Consider the following 25,357-nt stretch of genomic DNA (forward strand, 5'->3'; position numbering starts at 1 on the left):
AACCTTGCCAGAACAGCAAGTGCCACGAGGGTGGATTCTGAATCGCTGGGGTGGTCGGAGAGGGTACAAGCTACTGAGAAAGCCTGCTTCAAGACAGCTCAGTGGTTCACAAAACAGAATGTCAATGAATACAGTAAAACCTCAAAAGCCCACGGGTTTTATAGATTGAAATTCCCAGCAAAGCTCTTGGGAGTTTGCGACGTGGAAGGAAAGCGATAGTTGTGTTCTCTGCTTTACTTAAATTGGAGATGCAAGAAATTCGAACAGACTGTTGCATTGGCTGAGGTTAAAGCACCTCACATTTAAACCTGCTGGAAAATGTATTTCTATTTTCAGATGCACTTTATGCTCAGAAATGCCCCAATTGCTTGTTAAGGAAACCATCCTTTGAAAGGCCTTGTACTTACCTCCACGTTTTGTACTTCCACCGCTCATTCATTCATCGGGGAACGCTCACAGAAAAAAACCCATGAAAGAGTCTCTCTAAACATCTTGATTTACAGAACAAGGTTCCTAATAAAGCGCTACATAGAACCATACATTTAAACTGAGTAACTAAGCAACCCAGTTTAAGGGGAAAATGTCCTGTCTTGTTTCCTGTGTGACTGAATTCAGAACTACAGCTGTGCAATTTAGGATAAGCTTGGCATAACCTTTACATTAGCAGGCTTGGACTACAATTGGTCTGTATTGAAAATAGCATAAGAAGGGCTTTCACGGACTGTTTTCAGCTCTTCCTGACTGACATCTCTCATTGTTGGGGAAAAGAAACTGGGAAGGAAGGACAGCGAACTTGAGTTTGATTCAAACACATTTGCGATACTTCTTAAACCTATGCTGAATTTCTGTGCTTTGATTCAGAGTGGCTCCGTTAAGCACTACTCTAAAATTCATAGCTCGGAAATTCAAAGACTCAAGTGAAAGATGATCCAAAGCTCAAAATCTGACTGTAGCTCAATTTGGGTTTGGTTTTGTTTTTAACTAGACAAAAAGTTAAGTTGATGAATAAAGTACAAAAAGGACATAAACCATATAAAGAGTATTATTGTAAGCTCTAGTTCCTGCAGCCTCAGAAAACGTGCTTTTATACAGAATATGCAACCCAGTCGATTTATTTTGTAGCTTTATTTTTCCATTCTTCCAACTTTTTTTTTTTTTTTTTTTTCTTCACAGATATTATATCCCTAAAGGGTTTGGTACGTGAAAATTGCCCTGCAAGTGCTGTGGATTGCTCTTTTACAGCTTTAGAAAAAAGCAGTACCATCCGTCTTTCGGGCAATATTCTTTTCGATTGAAATAACTTTCCATTTTACAAGCAGTTTTGGAGTTGACAGTCTTTAAAAATCATACTTGTGCCTAAAAACACTGTAAACCACATAAAGATATGATACTATGCCAAGTAGCACCTAAAATTTCTATTACCAAAAGTAATTTTTAAGACCATTAAAATGCAATGGATAACTCGAGAATAGCCGCAATATCTTCAGAAATGCTTAAACTTCAGAAGTTGACTAAACCTGCTTTTAACCATTACTATGCATTGAGCATTAAAATTTCATGCTGTTTTCAATATTTTTGAAACGGCATCTTCCCTATTACCTGTGTGATGCATTTAAGACAAAAGTTTCATACAGGAGCGATGAAAAAATATTTAATATTTGGAATTAAACTGAATCCAGGTACTATAAGCAAATTTTAGTGTCACAGCAATTTCAACTGCTGTATAAAAGCAGACATTTAACTGCTAGTACAAGCAACTTCAAAAAAGCAGTTGGAGATACTTCTAACCTTTCATGTTGGTGAAACTTCTTTACATGCAAATAAAAAGGGATTAGCATTTATTAACTGAAACATAGGAGAGGAGACAGCTAAACTGCCTATAGATGAGCTCACAATATTTAGCCTTCCCCTGTTCCTAAAGGGCAAATTTGTGACTTTTAGACTTTAGGCTCAACATTAATGTTCATTGGCACTGAAATCCCACTTAATTATCAGGCTTCTCATCTTCCCCTGAACAGTTTCTCCCATTTCAGTCCAGGATTCCTTTTGTACACAACAGGCATGGAAAACATAAGTTTGTCTTCCAGACAACTGATTGAGATTAGCTGCGATGAAAGAAACATTAAAAGGAAGTTTAAGACTAAATTTAGGGGGGGGGGGGGGGGGGAAGAAACCCTGAAACCCTTCACAAAATTTTGCTATATACACACAGGAATATTTTCATTTTTAAAGTGGATGTAAAATTTTAGAATATTACATTACTGTATGTGAATACCATTGAACCATATTCTTGAGACTAAGGTTTTGGCAACTTTCTTTAAAAAGCAGTGCTCTATAGACCAGAAAAAAGTTATATTAACATGAAACCTCAAATTCCCTGTGGATTTTTAAGATTATAACCCCCCTTCCCCTCACCCTGAACATCAGCAACACTCACATGTTATTAAGCAAAAAAAAAAAAAAAAAAGTCAAGCTGTCAGAGTCGACCTTCTGCCTTTGGTGGTAGAACAAGAAGGTGTTTTGCTCCTCTGCAGTCACCTCTCCCACGCTGAGCACTAGCTGCTCTAAATATTTAAATAGTTCACAAAAATTCCACTTGGTACCAGATGTGCCCAATCTACAGCAGGTAACCCATACCTACCTCCATCGAAAACGGGCTGCGCAAATTAACCTGCCAGTTCTAGAATTGTTTCTGTTCCAGGTATTTAACTAGCAATTTTGTGAACATCTACATATTGTGCCTATAAATATCTTTCTCATGACATCTCTAATGAAGTCAACGTTGATCAACATCTTCCTGTAATTTAATCAAGACATCAAGCAGCAGCGACAGAAGGTGAGGAAGTCGCTTTGCTGCTCGGTAAAGCAATACCCTGCTGCGCCCTTCATGGAAACGAAGGGAAGCAAGACAACTCCTTGCCTTAGAAGACACCCTACTCTTTCAGCTCCTTGAGCACTCACTCAAATGCTGCTAAAATTAGCCAGTCAAAATAGACTTCCATAACTGCATCTTAATTACAGCAGCACAGTACAAATTTTCCCCTTCTTTCTCCATGGCAAATGCAACCCTGTTCTGGGAGGAACACAGTGCCACATCTTACCGTCACAGGACTCCATCGGATTATCTAGCACATACCACAGTATCCCCTACTCCATCCCTGCAGAAACAACCATCTATGCAACCGAGGACTGACCTGGAGGTTTTCACATTTAAAATACAGACCCCGATAATGTGTCTTGACTAAATCATGATTTAATTACCGTTGAACACTGTCTTGCAGACAGACACTGTGCTTTGGGTTTGAAAGCAGAAAGGTTTAGATATTTCAAGTAGAAGACATTGTATCCAACATTAGTGACCAAAACAGCCCAAAAAGGCTATAAGAAGGGCCAAAATCTGTTTTTTAGCATATTTCCAAGCAGACACGTAGTAGCAGAATGCAGAAAATATCACATAATGAACTTGCTACTTACAATCAAGTTCCTGTGGTTTCATGAAGTTAACTTATTTTGCACAGAGGATGCTGACACATTCACAGATGCAAAAACTAATTAGCCAAGGATCTGGAAAATGCTGCCCCCACAGCCTGGGTGAAAAGGTACAGAGCTGTGAGCAGAAAGTAGGCTCCAAAGTCACAGATGGAAGGTCCTTTCCCAGAAAAAAGGTTAAGGCATCTCAGATATTGTGCAACTCTTACATGCCACCTGACTGAGTCGCATCCATTTGCATGTTCCTCATCCATGAAAAATGCAAAGTAATAAGACTTCACAGAAAGTGTCATCCTTTGAAGTATCCATTTAATAAATTATGGTCCAATGGATTCAATAATTGAAGTCTGAACTGCTTTCTGCCCGTCATTGATCTAGCCTGTGTCTAAACAGCCTGAACCTGAGTTAATTATAAAAGCAATAAGGACTTTAATGTTGAATAGCTCCAAAGAGTTATTTGTTTTTCTTCTGGTTAGATGCACCCTTTTGATACCTATTTTCTTGAGCAAAAAACCAATATAGTTAATTTTATAGTTAAAATTGTTCCCATCTACAATGATAATCATACTTGTTCTTATACAAGTTGTACTTTGTCTTCCTGGTCCCACAATTTATTATTTACATTTTCAGGTAAATCCACAAAACATCTCCCAGTTCTCAACAACAAAAAAAAAAACAACAACCACAGGGCAGGGGAACACAAAGCTTATGTGCAAAGTTAGTACCTTCTTCATTATTTCTTCAAAATGTATTTTCAAAAAAAACTTTTTGTGAAGAGCATGAAGGTGTAACTTAAGCCTCTTTTTTAAAGCATCTATTTGATAAGAAAACTACAATCTGAGATGAAAGAACATATCTATGGCATCACCCGTTACTCCTGCCAGAATTTCCTTATGCACGTGTTTGGAAAGCTTGGGCGCTACTAACTCAAAAATGGTCTGGTAAATGCAAAGTAGTTACAGCCTTTGTCTTTGAACCAATTTAAGATTTACTTTAATAAATTTAAGGTTTTCGGTATCTCCCTTGTAAAGCAACTTTGCGAGGAAAGAAGCATGGGATGAGACAAAGGACTGTTTGACTCGGCACCCTTCAGCAGACGGTGGTCACCAGCACCCATCCGGAGAGGATTCCCAAAATGTGCCAAGCACCCCAAAGCACGGTGTTAAAGCCAAGCAAAGCAGCTGACGCTGGTGTGTGGGCTCTCCAAGCTCTAAGCCCTAAAAGACTTCTTCCAGAAACTTATACACTTCAGACAGGATGATTTTTTGGTGTGTTTTTTAATAACACCAGTTATAAAACAAAGTCAAAGCATGGGACATGTGCTGTCTGAAACCTTTATCAAACAACAATTGAAGGACAAGAGGCAATACATTTCTGCTACATTGAAAAAGACGTTTCATATCCCTTGCAATATGACTCCAAACCCTCAAAATATTTACTTCTCAATTTTTACCTACTTAGAAAAGAGTTTCAAAAATAAACACCTTATAGGACAGACTGATTACCATCAAAATCTCTCTGTCTATCACTAATGTCTGGGAGAGTTGAAGACATGGAAAAAAAAAAAAAATCTTTTCCTAAAACAGACACAGCCAGTGGTACCTTGGTGCTTCCCAAGATACCAAATAGTGAACAAGTATCATAAAACCAGTTACCAAATCTACTGCTCCTGGTGCTAATAATGAGTATAAGTAAATTAACATAAAATACAAGTTTGGCTTCTTATTACAAAGAGTATCAAAATTTCAAAAAAGGAAGAGGATATTTGATGGCAGAAATTAAGATTGATCATCTGTTCTTGTAAAGATACAGCTCTCCTCAGTGTATTGGCTTCTATGAAAAACCAGAAGTGCCAAAGGAGTATCAGCTTCTGCCCATCAGTGATCCTCTCTTCCCCTCCAAATACATGCGTACACACAAACGCTGCTCAAAACAGCATTCGCCTAGAAAGGATAAGTATTAGCAGGTGTACTTGTTAAGTCAGTCCAACCCAAGTGCATATTCAAGGAAGTTTTACATCAGCAAGGATGGGCAGCCAAGAGAATATTTTTTTCTTCTTAAATTACCTGGACCCACAGGCTACATAGAGGCCATGAGCACGAGGACAGAAGTGATGCCTCCAAACTAGACTCCGTTTCATCTCTATAGCTGGAAATACAAGGACACAGGGAAGCTTTCAAATTCTTCCTGTAAGGTTTCCACCTATGAGATAGCACTGAAAATAATCCTGCAGACAAGATGGCAACTGCACAGGTATTTCTGTAGGTTTTAAAAGCATTCTTAGCATTCAGTAGTGCCAAAGACTATTCCCCTCCTAATCCCATTCAACCCTATTTTTTGATTTTATCTAGCACGCAGGCACTGATACGGTAGCACAGCTGACACAGAAGTACTCGGTTTCTACTCCATATCCAGGCTGACTGTAATGGAGAGGTTGATTAATTTTGTATTAGCCTGATGCACAACTGAAAATAAATCCCAAGCCATTGATTACACCGCAAGAACAAGCAGATAAGGCATTTTCTTTTCATACCTCCAGTACTTAATTAGGCAAAGGTTCTACCCACAAGGACTGTGAGAAAAAAGCTGAGCACAGCTACGGGACCTTATTTTTAGTTATTATTTTCTATGTGTGATAGTTTATGTCCTTTATGTATAAAATGCTTTTTTTTTTTTGGTCAGATTCTGGTTCATTACGGGTTTATTTCTGGACAATGAAGAAAACAGTCATTTACCTCAAGCCATTCACTCAGTTTATCTTTCCGTGTCAGTATGTTCATAACTATTTTAATTATCAGACAACAACAGGTTCACTGATTATATGGAGCTGTGTGGAGACCATGCCTGTAGATGTCTGGCTTTATCTCCAGTTTGTATACTGAGCAATTCAAAGATGTTTAAAATACAGTAGCCTCCATCATGTTTCTTTGAGCACCCAGAATGTTATTAGCCAAGCAGAGGCTCTCATCACCTGTTAATCACTACCTCCTTAGCAGAATAAAAAAAGACTAAGGCTTAAGACAAAACAAAACACAACTGCTAAGCCCCTGGAGCTGTAAAACCACTAGCCGGTGCCACTGTTGGTGTTATTAACTAAACAGATAAAATTGTAGATATGAGGAGCAATTGACTTGAGCAGCATCCCAGAGGCAAGCTTCTGTGTCTTCCTGATTAGCTTCATTCAATTATGTCTTCTTAATTGCTCATGTGCTAAAGCTCATTAAATGAAAAATAATATTGCTTCCTGCAGGTTGTGCACTTGAGATTTGAAAAATGGACACCACTGGTCTACCTTTCAGATACTGCCAGAGCGATTTCCAAGAGCAGTGACAGCCTATCAGAAGCAAAGCAGATTGCTATTTTTTGTGGTTGTAGGATCCAATCTCATTGTAGGCTCAGTGACAGGGTATTTCTAATTTTCTTCTACACTACTGGTAAATTTTCACTTTAAAATCATTCAACTTCCCCCCCACCCCATCCCCAGCCAAGACAACCAAAATTTTGGACTTAAGGCTAACACAGCAGCTTGTAATTTTAATAGCACCAGAAAAAAAAAAAAAACAAATGCTCAGGCTTATGTTTAGCTTTAGTGTTACCTGTAACTAATGCAGCCCAGAAAGATGAAATACCACAACTTTACCGAGACACACTTTATGGCTTTTCCAGTTCTCTCTGGTGAATTCAAGTTTCTCCATTACCTGTTCATCCAGAAATTACTCCAGAGCATTTCTGAACAAAACCTCTCTAATATTTCCACACCGCATTGCACACGTGGAAGCTGCATGATTTTTGCAGAAGATACTATGTTGTTACGTGGACAAGCAAAGAAGAGTCATGTTTTCTGGTGGGGTTTTCTTGAGTTTTGGTTGGTTTTTCCCCCCCCTAGAAAACATACAAACAACTCCAAGTTGATGCTCCTGACCCTACCTCTATCAAACGGAAGCATCATCTTCACATACGGTATCATTATGCTTAGCAGGAATTGCAGATGCCTCATTTAATTGTACTGGAATAGATTTCCCATCAGGACAAACATAGTTTGGGAGTGTCTCATAAGAAACATGTCTTGGAGAATGTTTCACTAAAATGTGAAGAAGAAACTGTAAACAGAATCTCTTAACAAAGACCATAAAATAACATCTTTGACTGATTAATGTCTGCTATTAAAATAAATTTAAGGCTATGAAAATTTGCTACAGCCTCATATCTTATATCAGATATGATATAAGTCATATCATGATGAGGTATGCCATGTTCAAGTACAAATGATGTACAAGTGCATTTTTTTTACTCTCCCTCCCCCAGAAAAACAACCCAGAACCAACTAACGGGGTCAATGGAACAGATAGCTCACAAAATGTACCTACACACATGAAAAACTTCAAACTTCCTCCTCTCGTTTACAAAACAGTACTTACCAAATGAGATGGTATTTACAATATTTTTTTAAAAAAAAAACCATAGTATTTTTTCCACTTTAGCAACTCCTGTACTGTAGCCAAGCAGGAAAAAGGGTTCAAATAAACCTTAAGATGCTTCTCAGAAGGGAAGCATCACAAATATCTCTCCAGAGCCTCTTACCAGAAAACTCCCTGTCTGCATTGATAAATACTTCTTCTGTTTTACAGGTAGCATGAAACACTTTATAAAAAAAACTTCAAATTGTTAGAAAGCTAATAAAGAACAGTGCCCAGATTTTTTCAATTAATTTTGCAACAAAAAGCAGGAAAGGAAAACCTGGAAGGGCAAAAAAAAAAAACCACAAACCACTGAAGAAAGGGAAACAGGGCTGAAGTTTCCAACTGGTGTATCTGAAACTTTGCATACTAAACAAAATGGTCTATACCAATGGCTCAAAAAGCCCTTTAGCTCCTCTTACTATAATTTTGAAGCCGAACTTTGGAGAAAATCATAACACAAGCTTGAAGATACTGGTTTTCATCTTTATACATCTAAAAACCTTGAGATAAAACACCAAATACCACAGAATTACAGGTAGTAGTGGTACAAATCTTGTTCCAAATTCTGAAGTAGCCATCCTAATGAACATCAGCTACAGGGCACCGCTCTCCCAGCTTCTGGTAAGTGGGACTCATTTCATTTTAGGGGGGATTCATTCCCCCGCACTGACGACCGAGCTCACGACACGAGGGCATGAACCACACTCACGTCACGCAACTGTGGACGTTGCGTGAGCCTGTTCACAGAACAGGCCAACACTGCAAGCAAGATTTACTTGGAGCTCCCCAGTTTACAGTCAGGTGTCCTATTATTCATCCCTATTATTGCCAAGGGAACAGAGAAACAATTGAAGGAGATTTTTTGAAAGGTGTCATTTACTGCAACTTCATCTAATACTAGCCATTATCGCAGCATCACCTTAAATATTATAATGATTCACATGGCAGAATCCCAATCATTTTGGGGGGGGGCAAGTCTGATGAGTCAAAAATTATTTGCAAAGATGAGTAAAACCTATTGCTTCTATGAAAGAAGACAAGAGAAAACAATATAATCACCATAAACTCATAACAGTCTAACACACAGAATCATAGAATCATTTAGGTTGGAAAAGACCTTTAAGATCATCCAGTCCAACCATTAACCTACACTACCAAGTCCACCACTAAACCAATTAAGGGTAGAGTAGCAATTTCATGACATCAACTGCTCTGTCATCCAGTGTCATTATCAGCTATACCACCTGGAAGAAAAACAGTCCACTGTTTTATTTTGATTTTTTTTATAATCTTTCAAAACTTACTATGTTTTTGGTGTGGTTTGGGGGTTTTTTTTGTTTTTGTTTAATTAATTTTTGTGCTGTGTTATCCACTTGCAACCAAAAAAGCAGCCCAGCTATTTCTCAAGAACACCATCGGTCTGCCTTGGCTAACTAGTTGCAAAGAGAACAGCAAAACCACCATCTCCAGCAATACCAATGCAGCAACAGACGCCTTGTTTTCAGCTTGGACCATCCAGAGGTTCGGCTGAAATGTTTAATGAGGGAGGTCCCTAGCTGCTTAAAACTGCGTGTTCCTCTAGGACCTAACAAAGAAGTCTGTTCAACCAACTCCATTTAGAAGTAAGCCACAAAATTAGTCTCCTGCAAGACTCGCACAGCAGGTCACATAATTAACTCCTGTCCCATTATACATCCTTTAAATCAGGGAACCACTTGGCAGTAACAGAATTATATGTAGCTCCTCAAACCAACGATGTTCCAAAACAACATGATACTACTAACAGAAAACTCTTCTTGTCAGTATAATTGACTAAATACAAACAGCTCATTCCAGCAAATGAAGAGGAAAAATAATTATTTTGGCAATAACTTGTTTTTCTCAACAGGTAGTACCACAGAGCAGGATTTGACCTATTTTAAGGGACAACTAAATCAAGTATTTAATGTTGCATCAATATTGCAGGCAAAATAATCAGTAGCTTAAAAAAAATCGGTGACTAAAACCATGATATTATGGTACAGGATCAAGCAAAGCAAACGATGCAAGTAAACTATTTACTGCTCTGCAGGAGTATCTTTAAAAATGCCTAACAGTTTGCAATACCTTGAATAGATGATAGATAATAACCCTTTTAGATGTTTCTAAAATGAGAAGCAATAATGTTTATCACTACTGAATTCAAAAAAGAAAACTGAAATGGCACTGTAGGTAAACACACTCAAAATCGTACCACAATATCCATCCTTCTGTGAAAACCTGCTTTCTAGGGTAATTCGGACTAGATCTGTACAGCCTTCAATTGCAGAGAAATCCCATTTATCTATAAACCCAATTTGAGAACACAATTTCTCTCCCTTGGTTCCTTTCTTACCTCCTCAGCCCTTTGCTTTGCAATCAGCCTTAACTAGGCACATCACGATAATTTGACATTATTTAAATATTTGATTTCTGCTCATTGTAGCCTACATATATAAACTGTTCGTCTCTGCACCAATTTAAGCCTTGCCATGCCTCAATACACTATCTAATAAATACTGCAGTAAAGGACAGACTTTTTCTTCTTTTATTTTTTAAATCCATCTATTGCTTTCTTCATTTACTCAATGTTTTCCTTTTGCCACCTACAAAAGAATTCTTATCTTTCAGCAGAGATTCCCTAGAAGAGATAAAAGAGAGGAAGGAGAAGGAAAGAGGAGAAAGAGAGAAGGAAACACAGCGATCACCTCTGTGCATAAGGGCAAAAGTCTTCAAGACAAAAATCTTTCGAGTCCATTCTATTTGCTCTACTAAGTTCACATTAAATATTAAATATCATAGTCTTACCTGTTGCAAAAGTCAAAGGCGTTTATTCATCCAACACTATAGGCCAGAGTTACAAACTGCAGTCACTTCAAAAACTCCAGCAATATTTGTGGAAAAGGGTGGGGGAGGGTGTTTGGTTTGGGGTTTTTTTTTTTTTTTTTGATGGCTGGTTTTGGTTTTAGGTTCAAAACCCCAGGCACTTCCTCGCCACAGGCATTCCATATAAATCCCTAGCAATTGACTGAGTTTACATGAGCTTTAGTCAAGAAAAACACCATCTATATTTAATGATAGACAACAGCTGAACAGTAATGATCCCCTAATCTGAAAATGATTACTGTAAAATGAATGCATTAAAATGAGCTGAGCGAGCTCATCGTTTACAATTATTGCCCAAGCACACGACTCTGCTCCCACTACACACGCTACAGCAGGGATGCTGTTGTCTGGAGCACAAACTCAGAAGTTCAGACCTTCTGGAAGCGCTGAAAAACCCGGAGACCTATTTAAAGCCTTCCTGAGTAGGAATCCATACTTACCAAGTAATCAAGAAAGAAAGATCTTCTCTGAAAAAAGATTTCATGCTTCATTTTTTTCAGAACAACTTTGTTATAGTACTACTGATCTTTTTCTGCACCAATTACTTAAAACACCATATTTATTGCAACTGGAAGCGTCCTTGCAACAACCCGCTGCTCAATCACGTCTCTGCCATGTAATAAAGCAGAAAACTTATCACCATTGTTGATGCAGTTGAGAATGCCACTCCTGAGGTATAAATTAATTGAACTGAAGCAAAACTGGGCATTTGAAGTGATTCAGAATCAAATCTGTAATTTGTAATGCACGGAACTTGTGCTCTGAAGGACACAGCTATGAGTCAGTTCTTATTATGTGAAAATCAAATCATAATAAAATGAAGTTTTGATCAAGTTGAAGTTCCTGTGCCTTGTTTTAAACAGATACTTCTCATCAAAAATAGATTCAACTAAAGTATAGTAACAACAGGGAGGTAGTTTCTATCACAGTTTATTTGCCAATATATGAGAGTCTCATGTAAGCGTTCAGAAAATAATTCTTACTGCTGGATTGAGGAAAAACGAGATGAGAGTTTGGAAAGTAACGTGACAGGGCAGGGACCGCGACACACAGGAGCGGAAGGAATACAAAGCTTGCCAAGCTAGCAACAAAGTTCAGTGGCAGAACAGGGAACCCCAAAGACAAGGGAAATGTCGTTATAATGCACAAATATGGCTATTTACAGAAGACTAAGCATGAAAGAGAACGTGCACCAGAACTTCCAGCCAGCAGGAAGAAGGGAAAATCTGGAGAAAGAGAAAGGACCAAATGGTTGTTTTTCCCCACTTCTGATTTTAAAGAGGCTTTAAAAGAGTAAATTCATGGATTCTGGAAATGTACATTTCTGCTCAGAAAATATCTCTGTTCTTCAACTCATACCTCACCCCATTCCTCACATGTCCCGTGGCTGCAATGAAGCCTACAGTAGAGAACACGGCAACTGAACAGCTCAGACTCTTTTCCCCAGACCTACTGCTTGATCTTAAGAAAACAATTTTAGAAAGAGTTAGTCTGAAAATGAGCTTCAGTAAAGAAAAAAAAAAACAACCAACAAACTTGTGCTATGAATACTGTACTTCTAAGCCATCATTTAGGTATACAACCCAACTAATCACGCACTGGAAAGCTTACTGCAACCTGTGTTTGCAGGCTCCCTACAACCAACCTCAACCCTGAGTAGCTCAAAGCTTCTGTGTTGACGCAAATAGCCTGCTGCAGTCATACTTCTTACTGTAAAAGTGATTACCAGCCTCCCTTGTCAACGTGATGCACCCAGGAATTCTCAGTTCCAAAACCTTTGCTACATATACAATATGTGAATACAGAAAAGTCAGCAAAATATTTCCAATAAAGATAAAAATTGAGCAGGCAGTAAAAATGGCAGACCACAAGCAGGAATAACCTGGCACTAAGGGACATAGGTAGATTTTAAATGCTGTCAATTTGTAAAATATCAGTTCTTTTTTTGAAAGTCAGACTAGTCTAGTTATTGCTCTTCAAAAACAAGTTCAAAGTCTGATTTCCTACAAAGTAATCTGAATAAAGAGCCAAGTTAAAATATTTATATTTGTTCTTATTAAGGACCTCCTAGTAAAGAAACATGGTCAATTCATATGAGCTATCTTATGGCCTACTGATCTGCAAGTGTGTTTATTCCAGAAAACTGGAGTGAAATGAAAGAAACAGGTTCTGCTGATCCAGCTGGAGGTGTCGCAGCAATTCAGCAGGTGATCGAGAGATGGATTTACTGGATTAGTGCAGATGGTGTTTATCTTGTGAGGAACAACATCAGAACCCATGGAACTACACAAAAAACACAAAACCAGGAATTGTTTGGAAGAGTATTTTGACCCATCTACAGCCAGTAGATTCTGTTTGGATTGAAATTAAGATCCTGAATGTGTGCAGGAGCACCTCGGCAGTTGATTCAAGTCCAGAGGGAAAGATGTCAGTAGAGCTAAAGCAAGCTCTGCGCAGGAAAGGTTGTTTCCTTCAGTGTCTTTATGCTATTCAGAACAGAGATGCAGAATGTGCGTGAGTATGCATGCTTCACGTGAATGCATGCGTGTTTGCAATTAGATTCAAAGCATCTATGACTGAAGAGCTTTACTGCAGAACAAACACACAGAGCAGCTACAGTGTAACCCTCTGCACCCAGCAATACACACAAATCCTAGCTCATCCCCCCAAAACCAAGGGGGAGGTCTACCACATCTGAGAAAGCGCTGTCCTATTCACACCGCGTCACTGCACCGACTCTCTTGGCTAAAAGGAATTCGTTACAATGGAAGTGCTACATTTGTTCTGTGAAATCTGGACATGAGATAGAGATCACAAACATATATAGTATTGTAGAAAACTTGACTTCCTTACTCTAATTCTATGTCAAAACACTGACTAAATGGTCAAATAAATTTACACAGACACATCTCTGCACTGAAGACTCTTTCAAACATCACCATTAAAGCACAAGAACGACCAGGACAGGGGTTAGGTCTGCTCAACACGCACGCCCTATGGCTGTAAACCAACATATGGACACACAGACACAACTGTTGCTGATTTTTAGGAGCTCAGCCCAGTATTGTTGGAGTTACAGTTTACTCTGTGATAGTCCCAAAGTCCAAGCCACTCTTACAGAGGGGACACAAGCTGTGCCAGTGCCCTTTCACAAGGGTTTCTGCTTTCCCCGCCCCAGGCGCGCCCTTCCCTTCCCAGACATGAATCTCACCTTACACAGGGCAGCCATCCCTTGGAGGAAAAGCGCCAGCTCAGTATTCACAGCTTTCCCACACCAAGGGATAGCTCAGGTCGGTCAAGTCCTAGGTGACTCAAAGAACATTGATGCTTGCAACCATATAATCCAGACAATCCAACACACAACACCTGCGCCGAAGAGCAAGGCTGAGCAGAAAGAACTAGGCCAGTGCTTAGAAGCAGCTCGTTCCTAGCTAGATCCCACTGTCTGGTTGTTCCAAGGATGTCGGGATCTGGGATTTGTTGCTTGTCAACAAGCGGCTTCCTGCCTCATCCACCCCAGCACCATCACAGGGAGCACATGCAGGGTACTTGGGTCACTTCTGCCAGGAGACAGAGGGCTGAAATTTGCACATTAACTAAGGGAAACCTTGTTTCTGATGCCCATAATTCATGAATTTAACTCGCCTCTTGCCAAAGGGAAGCTGATCTTCTGCAGGCTCAAAGCATTGCTAGTGGCGCTTCAAGACATCCCATCAGTCACACTTTGAAGAACTAAGCCCTTCAGAGGAACTAATGGCTGAACTACAATTCAAAGACATCAAGGGCAGCTCTTTTCCCTTTAGGATCGCTGCAGAGCCAAGTGCCAGAGCTCCCAACCAAAAGCAGCGAGTTTTCCTAACGCAATCAAACAAATTACTTGGGTTCTGAAGAACAGAGGCTTTCCCAGGCAGCCCTTAGGCAAGCACCTGTTTGCATTTCTCTTCTTTCACTGGATAGGTACAGTATAGGGCTCAGGGAATGATAAATAGGCTACGTGTATTCAAAGATGCATTTTCCTCAGTTAATTTCCTACCCAACAGTAATATATCAAGATCCGAAACTATTTTATTTTTAAAGTAGCCTCTTAAAGTGATTTGTGAGGCCCTTTAGTTATTCAAGTTTTGTAGCATAATACTCTGTTAGACTGAGTAAAAGACTAATAGAGGGGGCCCCATGCAGCAGAAAAACAGCTGAAGGAGCTTATGCCTGAACAATCCTGGTGACAGAAGTGAACTGCACCGTTGTGTTTTTTCACAGGAAAACCCTTAGTTAAAAAGCAATTTCGCATTCAGGGTAAAAACCATTTAAATGGCTATTCCTTACATCCTGATAAAAAAAGTATCTGCTTAATCCTTATGAAGTAAAATACATATTTAGATAAGTAAACCTTCTGATTAGCTTTGATTTTATTTCATTTCAGATGCCAGCACTAACTACAGATGGGCTTCATCTCAATTAGTTCAACAGCTTCGAAGTGTTGAAGTTGGCAAAAGACGTGTTTCCTCCTGCCTGGCCCATGTGCCTTGCAAATTCTGAGTTCCAGTTTAAGAATCCAGTGCGGATACAGTTTTATATTATGCCTAACCTGGAAGCTGCTGTTAAGCCCTTCCAGACCGGGTATCGCCCTCCCCTGCGGCAGATCTAGCAGTTATGCAGCTGTAGGGCAAGTCAGCGCAGCTTATTGAGCCAGCAGAAAATAAACCCAGCAAGCTCTAGGTGCTCAAGTGGTTGGTTGGGTTTGTTTGGGTTTTGTTTGGGTTTGGGTTTTTTTTAAATATGCAAAAGGAGCCAGGAGTAAGAGTTTCTGTTCTTTCGATACAGAGGCCAAACACCTGAATGTTGCTATAAATGGGGCCTGCCTTTAGTCTACTTCTAAACCAGCCATTCCCACTTCTATGCACCTTTCTCCCAGTGGTAGTAGGAAAAAGAGTAGCGGAGTGGTGCAGTCAGAGATTGTTCTCCAGCAGCTCCTTTGCACAGCCAGGCTTCCCAGGTCAGGCTTACATGGCTATCTGCTACCTTGGGCAGCTTCCCACACAGCCAGCTTCGCATCCAAGGCAAAAAAATAGTAGGTGTTTAATGTTCAACACAACCCTATTATATTTTCAATACCTAGCAATCACAGTTTTCTACCAATTCCCACTGAAGTCAGTTATTTCCTCAATTTCTCCCTACTGTATATTTTATTCCAAACAAGACTCCTCCCCCCCCCCAAAAAAAAAAAAATCCCTGTTGATGCATCCCTTCAAGGGCCTTCATTAGCTTAAGAAAAAAAACCAGTATCTACTATATTTCAACCAAAATGAGATTTTTTTTTTTTTTTACATTTTTTCCCCTCTCCATCTACATGATAAGTTAGACTGCAAGCAAAATGCTAACATATATTCCTTCAAACTTCCCAACCACAAAATTTTTGTCCTGCAGAGGAAGTTCTGCCAGCAAGTGCTATACTCTGAGAAAAGATCCAACTACCAGGTTAGAATTAAACAAAACCTACTGAGCCGTCAGTGGCAGATACTTATTCCACCAGCAGATGTCAATGGCACATCTTATGGGCTCAAGCTGCGCCAGGGGAGGTTTAGGCTGGAAATTAGGAAAAATTTCTTCACAGAAAGGGTAGTCAAGCATTGGAACAGGCTGCCCAGAGAGGTGGAGTCACCATCCCTGGAAGTGTTCAAAAAATAGGTAGACGTGGCACTTGGGGACATGGTTTAGTCTAGTCTACCCTTGATTGGTTTAGAGTGGACTTGGTAGTGTAGGTTAATGGTTGGACTGGATGATCTTAAAGGTCTTTTCCAACCTAAACGATTCTATGATTCCATGATCTCCTGTTCAACAGGCTAGAGTAGTCAACAGTAAGGAAATGAGTCTGAAACTAGCAGATTAGACGATAACATCATACTGCTTCGGTGCCAAGTCCAAATTCAGCCATACATTTGAAAAAATAAAAGTTAAAAAAATCAAAATAGATCATTCCTACTTTACCATACATTGTAACATAAGTACTGGTTCCATACCAAATGCAAGTGGAATTCAAGCATTGACGTTTTTGGATGTTATGTGATAGGATGGTGCTACAATTCCCTGGATTGGCCGAGATGTAGGGAGACAGCTGAGGGCAAGCGTCAAGTCGTGCAGGGGAATACAGGCAGCCTTTGCAAGCCCAGCCTTTCCTCTCCTGCCCCTCAAGAACTCCCTAAAACACAATCCAAGTTTGCACCTGCATTGCAAGTAACAGAAGGGCTGCGACAGTCTCATCTCCGAGTGTATTAATTGAGGACTTTGTCAGTATTCTTGTTCTACAGCTAAGAATCTTCAAGTGAAGCATAAGGGACTTCTCAAACCTTTTATTCATTTGTGTATAAAAAGAGGCAAAACAAGTCAACTTCAGGTTAAAAGCAGCCCCAACAAATTATTATCTTCAAAAAAATCCTTCAAAGAAGCCATTATATTAAACAGATCACCACAATTCACAATCCCATTAAACACTTCTGAAAGCCTTAGCAACAGAATCATTGCAACTTCTGTTGGGGGATTCACCAGGTTTGCTTTTGGTTTTCTTTTGTTTTTAAACAGCGATCAGAACTATTTATGCCTTTCTTTCATCTGTTAAGAGTAAAGAATAAACTACTGGGATCCCCAAGTTTGCAGCTATACCCTTCATGATTGGTATATACTAAGTGTAAATGCTGAAGACTATTAAATCCGTTAATTGTCAAATGACCATTCTTGCTGGGTCGGTTTGGTGTGGCATGAAAGCACACAGAGAGCTGTTAAATTCAGCAGCCTTCTCTACTGACCAAAAGATTGCTGCTAAAGTGTTTCTTCTAGTCATATACATTGGATTAAAAAAAAAAAAAGGAATTGGATCCTGGGTTTCCACCTTCTTCCTCACTGCTACTTTTAGCTTGAGAGTTTGCCTCTGAATTTAATAGAGTAGCACTGAAAAAATAAGAGAGATTGTAGCTGACCTAATGTCACATATTGCAAGGCTACAACTGCCATTTCTACTTTTACTTAAGCTAAAATATTATTTGGGGAGAGGGCGGGGGGAGAATCTTTGCAGTCTTTCTCCTGCTTGGAAAAGAGCAAACTAGGGGCAGCAGAAATCATAAACCCAGATTTCTTTATTTTTAAAACAAACAAAACACCAAAAAAAAATAAAACCACCCCCCCAAAAAAACCAGAAATGCATCCCATCCACCCAGAGTCTCACATTTATTCTGGCATACAATATGATTGAGCAAAAGAAAAATACAAAGACATCACTGGAAGAAAACACTGAATAGGTTCATCAACAGGACACTAAGACCAGTGGATGACTCTTTAACAAAAGAATTGGGGCTTTTTAATCATTTGTGGGTGGGGTGGTTTTTTTAATACAAAGGCACTACAGTAGATGTAAAGTATTTGCATTTCATCAATAGATTTTACATACTCCCCACATGATGAAATGATGAAGCCGGAAAGGCTGGATTAGCATGACCATTATAAGTGTCACCTGAAGAGAGGTGGCTAGAACGAGATGACAAGCAGACTTAGTCAAGACGGGCACTTTGTCCTGAAAGGTGATAGAGCCCTCTACAAATGAGTAGTAACATGAGTGACACTTCAGCTCAGTGAAAACTTGGAACAAGAAATGCAGGACACGCATTTATTAGCGGCACAAATGAGTGCAAATTTGACACTGCTTTGCACATCACTTAGACACCACTGACAAAAACATTACTATGAAAAAGAAAAAAAAAAAATCCCTAAAGGCCTGTCCTTATCAGTTACAGATGATGACAGAACCAGACAGAGCTGTATTGTATTACAGCACAACTGCCAGCCACCAATGCACAAAATAACACTTTAATGAGTGAAGTAACTCCAACAGAGACAGCAAAGCACAGCTGGTATCGCAAAGAACTGTCAGGATGTCACCTGGACACAAAATACAAGTGCCAGCAACCACGGTCAAGAGAGGAATTTAGCCAAAAGAGGGACATAGCAGGACTACTGGGATCACGAGGGGAAGGAGAATCTACCTGCAAGGGCAGCCTACAGAAATGTGTGTGTTTAGTTTAAAAAGCAAAAACCAAAAGGGGCAATATTACTGCTCCCTAAATGTTCCTTCGGCTGGAGAGCAGAAACACCGGGGATGGAAACACATTACCTGAACTGGAAGATTACGCAGGCACTATCAGCTGGCCGTGAAGAAATTGTCTCATTTCTACGAGACAATGGCAGTGAGCCAAATGAACAAATGAGATGCTGGGGAAGCTTTCTAATAAGTATAGGAAGAAAGCAGCCTAACCATTTCCAAGACAGCCCTTGATAAAGTTTCTAAGGCTACTTTGTAACATCATTAATTGCTGTGGCTGGGGAAGATCTGATGACTCAGGAGGTCAAGCAAAAACATCTGAAATAGAGAAAATATGAGCTAATGGAGCAAAATGCAGTAATAGAGGCATGCATCTAACTAAATACGTACAGCTATGACCATGGAAACAGATCATTTGCATGCTAGATACAAAGAAATAAGTTATAATTTCTGCCATAACTGGTTTTTCCTGTTTGTATTCATGATTGTTCTGCTGTTAAAATAACTATGCTGTTTTTAAAGTGCAATTGCTAAAAGGCTGCATCTGTAATACGTTATATGTTAGCTTACAAATTTTGTTATTGCAAATTGGAACAAGTCTACCACTCCCAGGCATGCCAAAGTACTTCTCTGCAGTGATGTAAGTACAGAACAGAGTTTTCTATTAGCTGCAAGAAATATATTTCAAAGTAATTGTTTTTATAAGCATTGCCCCATTAGCTGGGTGGCATTTGTTGAGTAACCAGTACCGCACCTTGGCTTAAATTAATGTCCATAGAATGTTTTTCGCTATTACAGCATTATGGTATTTAGAGGAAGTACCTTGAAGATATTAGAAGAACTTTGTGCTAACTTTACCCTTTCCTCAACATGGGGGGGAAGGATATCAGTTCATTCTCAAGTTTGTATCAGGGTGCTGCATGTTTCTCAAACAACAGCATTTCTGCTCTTTTCTTGCAGTAAAGTACCAATACTCTTGGCTATATGCATCAAATTTATATTCATTGAAAAGCAAAGCCTCCTCTGCTCAGGCTTTATAAAAGAACACTATCATTAAGGTTAAAAACAAGTTTGGGTTCTGTGCTAAAAAAATGGCATGACCTGGGGGGGGGGGGACGGGGACGGGGGGAAGAACCACCCCAAAAAAACCCAAACCAACCACCACCAAACAAACCTCAAAACCCAAAAAACCAACACACACAAAAAACCCCAGGAGGAATATTACGATGTGGCCACACTAGCAGGGATCATTGTAAACTCATCCAAAACACTGGCTTGGACAGAAAACCCAAAGTTTCAAGAATCTAAGTTAACGCACTATAAGAAAGTCTGTAAAACCCTGATACTGTCTGAATACTGTCTCCAAGGTTGTGAATATTTAGAGTAGATATATTGCTAAGTCATCCACAAGATTTAGACCCGACTTTAAAATAATTTGTATTTTCAGGTCTTCTCCATTTCCTAGTGACACAAGTGACAGTTTTATTGGCAAGTTTTCATAGAATTATTGCAAGCATTCTATATAAGAAGCAAATAAAAAGTCAAACTGGTGCAAGGCAATTTAAAAAAACAAAAAGAAATCTAATTAGCTGAGTTTCTGCTGCCATTGCTATCTGTCAGCGATGCAACTTTCACCTGCTCACAGTAACTCCTGACACAGAGTGAAGAAGTTGCACAGATTCTCTCCTACCACATGAGGCCATCGGGCAACGAAGAGCTATGCGAAGAACAGATCACTAACTGCAGCTACGTGTTTACAGCCTTTTTAAGTAAGGAAGTTGCTAGATGTTTTCAGTCACGCTATTATTAATGAATGACAGCTTTATATACAACTGTGGACAAGTATCTTTCCCTTCCTCTACATGACCTGTAACAAAATGGTACAATCTGCACACTTTTTGAGATAGGGGCATTAATTAACATGGGAAGTTTGTTGTATAAGAAGTCAAAAGGAACAAAAATTGAAACCTGAGGAATCTGTTTTCCTATTTTGAAATACCAAACTGTCTACTACTATACTTTCTGGGGCACCTGTGCCATGTGTTTTGCACACTTCAGCATCATTCAAGTGTAACTAGAAATCGGTATTCAACTGAAATTCACAGTGTTATCTGGATCAAAGACGCCTTTTTGAATGAGTGTTATGACGCTGCCTGAGTACAAACAAGATCACGGTAAGAAGTATTGCATTATATTTCCTGCCTACCATCAATGCTCTTTTTTTCACTGCCCCAGAACAGACATCGCCCAGTGCAGCCCTACCATCCTGCTTCGCTCCCCTCCCTTCCACGCATTCCCATTGCTCCCCAGCATCCACTGGATCCCGTGCTGCTGAACACGTGAGGGAACGTGCCACTGCCATGCGGCCTCTCCTTCCTCAAATCCAGCATTTTGCGGATCAAAGAGTGCTTGACAACCATCACCGAGTCCAACGCTGCAAAGCGTAATGGCCCCACTCCTCCGCTATAACAAATGATTAAAAAGCAAGCTAATTGTATCCAAGCATAGATCAATTATCTGAAACATGAGCAGCTCATACACGTCAGTGTCAAGAATGACAGCTATAATGACAGTGTATAAAAATGGATAAAATTAAATTAGTTTTCTTGTACATTACGGACATCAAATACAAGGTAGGGTTGGGCTGGGGGACAGAAGGGAATAAAAGGACATTTAGAGAACAACCAATAGAGCAAGAAAAATATACTTTCTACCCAATAACAAAAAACCTAAGCAAAATTCAAGTAGGATTGAACACCTCTCACGAAAGCAAAACTACTGTACTTCCTAACTGCCAAAATAGAGCTTTCTAAAAGAAAATCCAGCTGCAAGAATAAGTCATAAATATGTACTATTATAGCTTACCTACACAGAAGGCGTAAGTGCCACTTTTAACGAGTAACTTCATTACAGACATTCTGAAACCCTACTCAGTTTTTACTTATCCCCCTCATTATTCTTAAGAGTATTTAAGAACAAGCCTGTCAAACTCAGCTCGTCAACTTTTTTAAATTGTTCAAAAGAATAAATCATAATCAGTTATCGAGGTCTGTAATTTTTTATTACTATAGAAAATTGGCAGAACACTTTTCTGGTATCTTAATTAAATTCAAGAAAGATGCTGTAAGGATGAACACGAGCTATTGGTGCCATGTTTCAGGGTTTCTGAAGTTCTGTTTCTGTAGGAGACTCTCATTGTGGACCTTTTCTCAAGTTTTTGGTCAGATATGCACACAGCCCACTAACAGTTCTCCCTCAAGACTCCTATTCTGAGTGCTGTTACTGTCAATCTACAAATAAAGCGAAGTAAAGTATTGCTTCAATGAATAAGAAGAAACAAATTTTAATGCTAGAGTCCAATACTGAATAATCAATCATAACTTAAGATTTTATCTTGCCTGGTAAATCAACAGCTTTGTAAAATATAATCATTGGCAGATGCTTAAAATCATGAAACAGACCCAGATCTGTCTTTATTGCAACCTCTCTTCCCTACAAACTACTTTTTGAAGTAATAATTCCGGGAGGAATTAAAATGAAATCACAGAATCATCCCACCCCTCCCACAGCTAGGTCCCCACGGCAAAAATCTTACCTTCATCATTCTGGGCCAAACAACCTGCTAAGATAGTAGCAACTGCAATCCCTACAGCTAACCGCTTCCAGAGACAAAACCGCTGTAACATTTTTTGTCAAGCTTCACTCAAGGCAGATCTGAAAAAGAAAGATTCGATACATGGATTAGTCAACCAACCTACACAAAGGTGAACAATTACAAACTGTTTCATGGGTCCCTATGTGCGTGTAGCTACATAGGGCATATATAGTCTATAAGAGTTCAATGTTGTTTCTGTTAAAACAAGCAAGGTTAATCCCATTAGCATCAGTACATACATATGTACTCCTTAACTTGATAATCATGTACGCGCAGGCCTCCAAGTAAAGAAAATGCAAGTTTCTTGCTTAAATCAGGTCTAATTTCCATAAATTCCATAAAATAAAGTAGTTGTGCTAGCCTTATGCTTTAAAGCACTTTGGAGAAATGACCGTATCAGAGAAATTCTGCTTATTAAAAGTGGTGTTCAACTGCAAAAGTCAGCAGGGACCCAGTATTCAAAGACCCAGCAGAACCTCTCCCAGCAAAACCAGGAGCAAACCCCATAGATGGCTGCCTTTAATGAGACTGGCTGTTGGTTCATGCCCAGCAAAGGAGGAAAACCAAAAAACCCCACACGTCAAAAAAAAACCAAAAAACCAAACCCGGGAGATTAAACTGGCTAAGACAGGTCTGGATGAACTCCAGAGCATATTTAAAGTGAGTAACATTAGAAAGTTATCTAAAGCTCTGTTTTATGGCTCCAATAAAGAGAATTAACGTATTTGTGTAGCCCAGAACTGAATTATTTAAAAATACTCCTTCACATTTAAAAACATTGTGACAAATACAATGAACTTCCCAGCAACAGAAGCATGAAATGAAGAGAGACTTACAGCAGTATAAAAACAAGCTATTGTATAAAAAGGGTTTAAGTGCTGTCAATTTTCCCAAGCAGAGCACTTGACTCAGATTTCATTGCCACTTTCTGCTTATAACTTTCTATCGTGGTTACAAAACTGCTGTATTTCATTCCAAGTCAAACAAACAGACTATTATCCCCCACTTAACAGCCGCAGCATTACCACCATCTGATCCTCTGTCAGCAAGACACTACTGAAGATGTGCTATCATTTTCCTTCCACCAACAGAGCTTATAGAAAACACAAATGTATGGACAGCACCTAAGAGACACAACACAAAAGTAGTGTATCTGCTTAGGGTGTACGAACACCCTTTAAGATCACTCTCAAGAGTTATCCGAGCCGCAAGGAAGCAGAGTTTCCACTAACAGAAATACATGACAGTTCCATTAAGTACTGGACAAGCCAAGCTTTTCTCCAAGATCTGCATTTATTCCAAATCATATCATCTTGCAAGACATTTTGGTTAATATGAAGGAAACATTGCCATGATATTAACTGCTCCTCTTCAAAAAGACGACCAAAAGGAGTATGTGTCAAGAGTTTTGGAGGAAAACCTGGGTTTTCTCAAATGGATAAGGAAAGCAAGCAGTGAAATTTAATAAAACAGATTGAGTGGCCCATATTTACTTTAATATTTAAAGTTCCTAGGTGGTTGACACTGTATATATTCAGCCTGCTTCCAGGGCAACTCACATGGGTGGGATCTACTGGGCTCCCTTACACAGCAAGCAGCGCTCCCTTCTTTGCAAAGACATGGCTCACAGCTGACCTTTGCCTGCCAGTGGATTTTAATACCAACATTCACTATTCCAAACGATGCTGCAAAAATAAAGGGGAGCAGCAAAAACAATCTCAAGTCCTACACCACACACGCCGCTCCACTTCTCATTCGGGGGTTAGAGATGAAGAGAGGCTTTTCCAAACTCCATCCTCACTCAAGTAGGACTCTTCCCACCCTGCTCAGCAGCAGTAGGTCACTGCAGGCAGTTAGAATCATAGAATCATTTCGGTTGGAAAAGACCTTTAAGATCATCCAGTCCAACCATTAACCTACACTACCAAGTCCACACTAAACCAATCAAGGGTAGACTAGACTAAACCATGTCCCAAAGTGCCATGTCTGCCCGTTTTTTGAACACCTCCAGGGATGGGGACTCCACCACCTCTCTGGGCAGCCTGTTCCAATGCTTGACTACCCTTTCCGTGAAGAAATTTTTCCTAATATCCAACCTAAACCTCCCCTGGCGATAGGCAGCAATTTCAGGAAGAACGTAAATATTAGACATCAAACAAGGAGGCAGCGTGTGTCTAATTGAAGCAGCAGTGCTGATCTCATGGGCCTGTTCATTTTCATTTCAGCTAGACAAACATCAGTCTTGACAAAACAGCTCAAGGTTACAAGAATTAATGAATTCGAGCCATGCAGTTGTAGCTATGAACCCTACAAAAGCACCCACCTTCCTCCTCTCCCTTCCTTCTCTTCCACTGGCACTTCTACAACAGTTTCTGCCCCTAACTCCAGCAGGGACAGCTCAAATGAGAATTTCAGACCCTTCCTAAAGGACCTATTATTCCTACACATGTGAGGAGACCAAAATTGTTAGCAAAGATCCCATTATTGATAAGAAAAAACTATTTAAAAGCTTGCTACACAGCTATGAAAAGGAAGCTTCAAGCTCATCAAGCATGTTACCAATAACTTGACAAGTGTTACCCATAGAGAAAAAGAGCAGCTAGCTCGCTCGTCATGGAATAAATAAATAAATCCCTTCCCTGAGGAGCCCACTCAGGAAGCTTGCCAGTGTTGCTCAAAAGGGGCTTTTTCCTCCCTTCTACTTACCAAAATGCTCGTTTGATTACCGTCACCTGAATTTCCACTTAGCCAATTCAGAAATCA

At 39.6% G+C, this 25,357-nt stretch overlaps 1 protein-coding gene across 3 annotated transcripts in view; it reads right to left on the reverse strand.

The window, feature by feature from the left end:
• Positions 1-22,625, reverse strand: part of PCDH15 (protocadherin related 15) — a 400,140-nt gene extending 377,515 nt beyond the window's left edge. For all 3 annotated transcript variants that reach the window (XM_075717276.1, XM_075717274.1, XM_075717275.1), the window contains exon 1: positions 22,535-22,625. In XM_075717276.1, the coding sequence (XP_075573391.1) occupies positions 22,535-22,625 (91 nt within the window). The remainder of the gene's footprint in view (positions 1-22,534) is intronic.
• Between the last annotated feature and the right edge of the window lie 2,732 nt (positions 22,626-25,357).

Source organism: Pelecanus crispus, chromosome 10, assembly GCF_030463565.1.
Source record: "Pelecanus crispus isolate bPelCri1 chromosome 10, bPelCri1.pri, whole genome shotgun sequence".
In the NCBI taxonomy this organism is placed as follows: domain Eukaryota; kingdom Metazoa; phylum Chordata; class Aves; order Pelecaniformes; family Pelecanidae; genus Pelecanus; species Pelecanus crispus.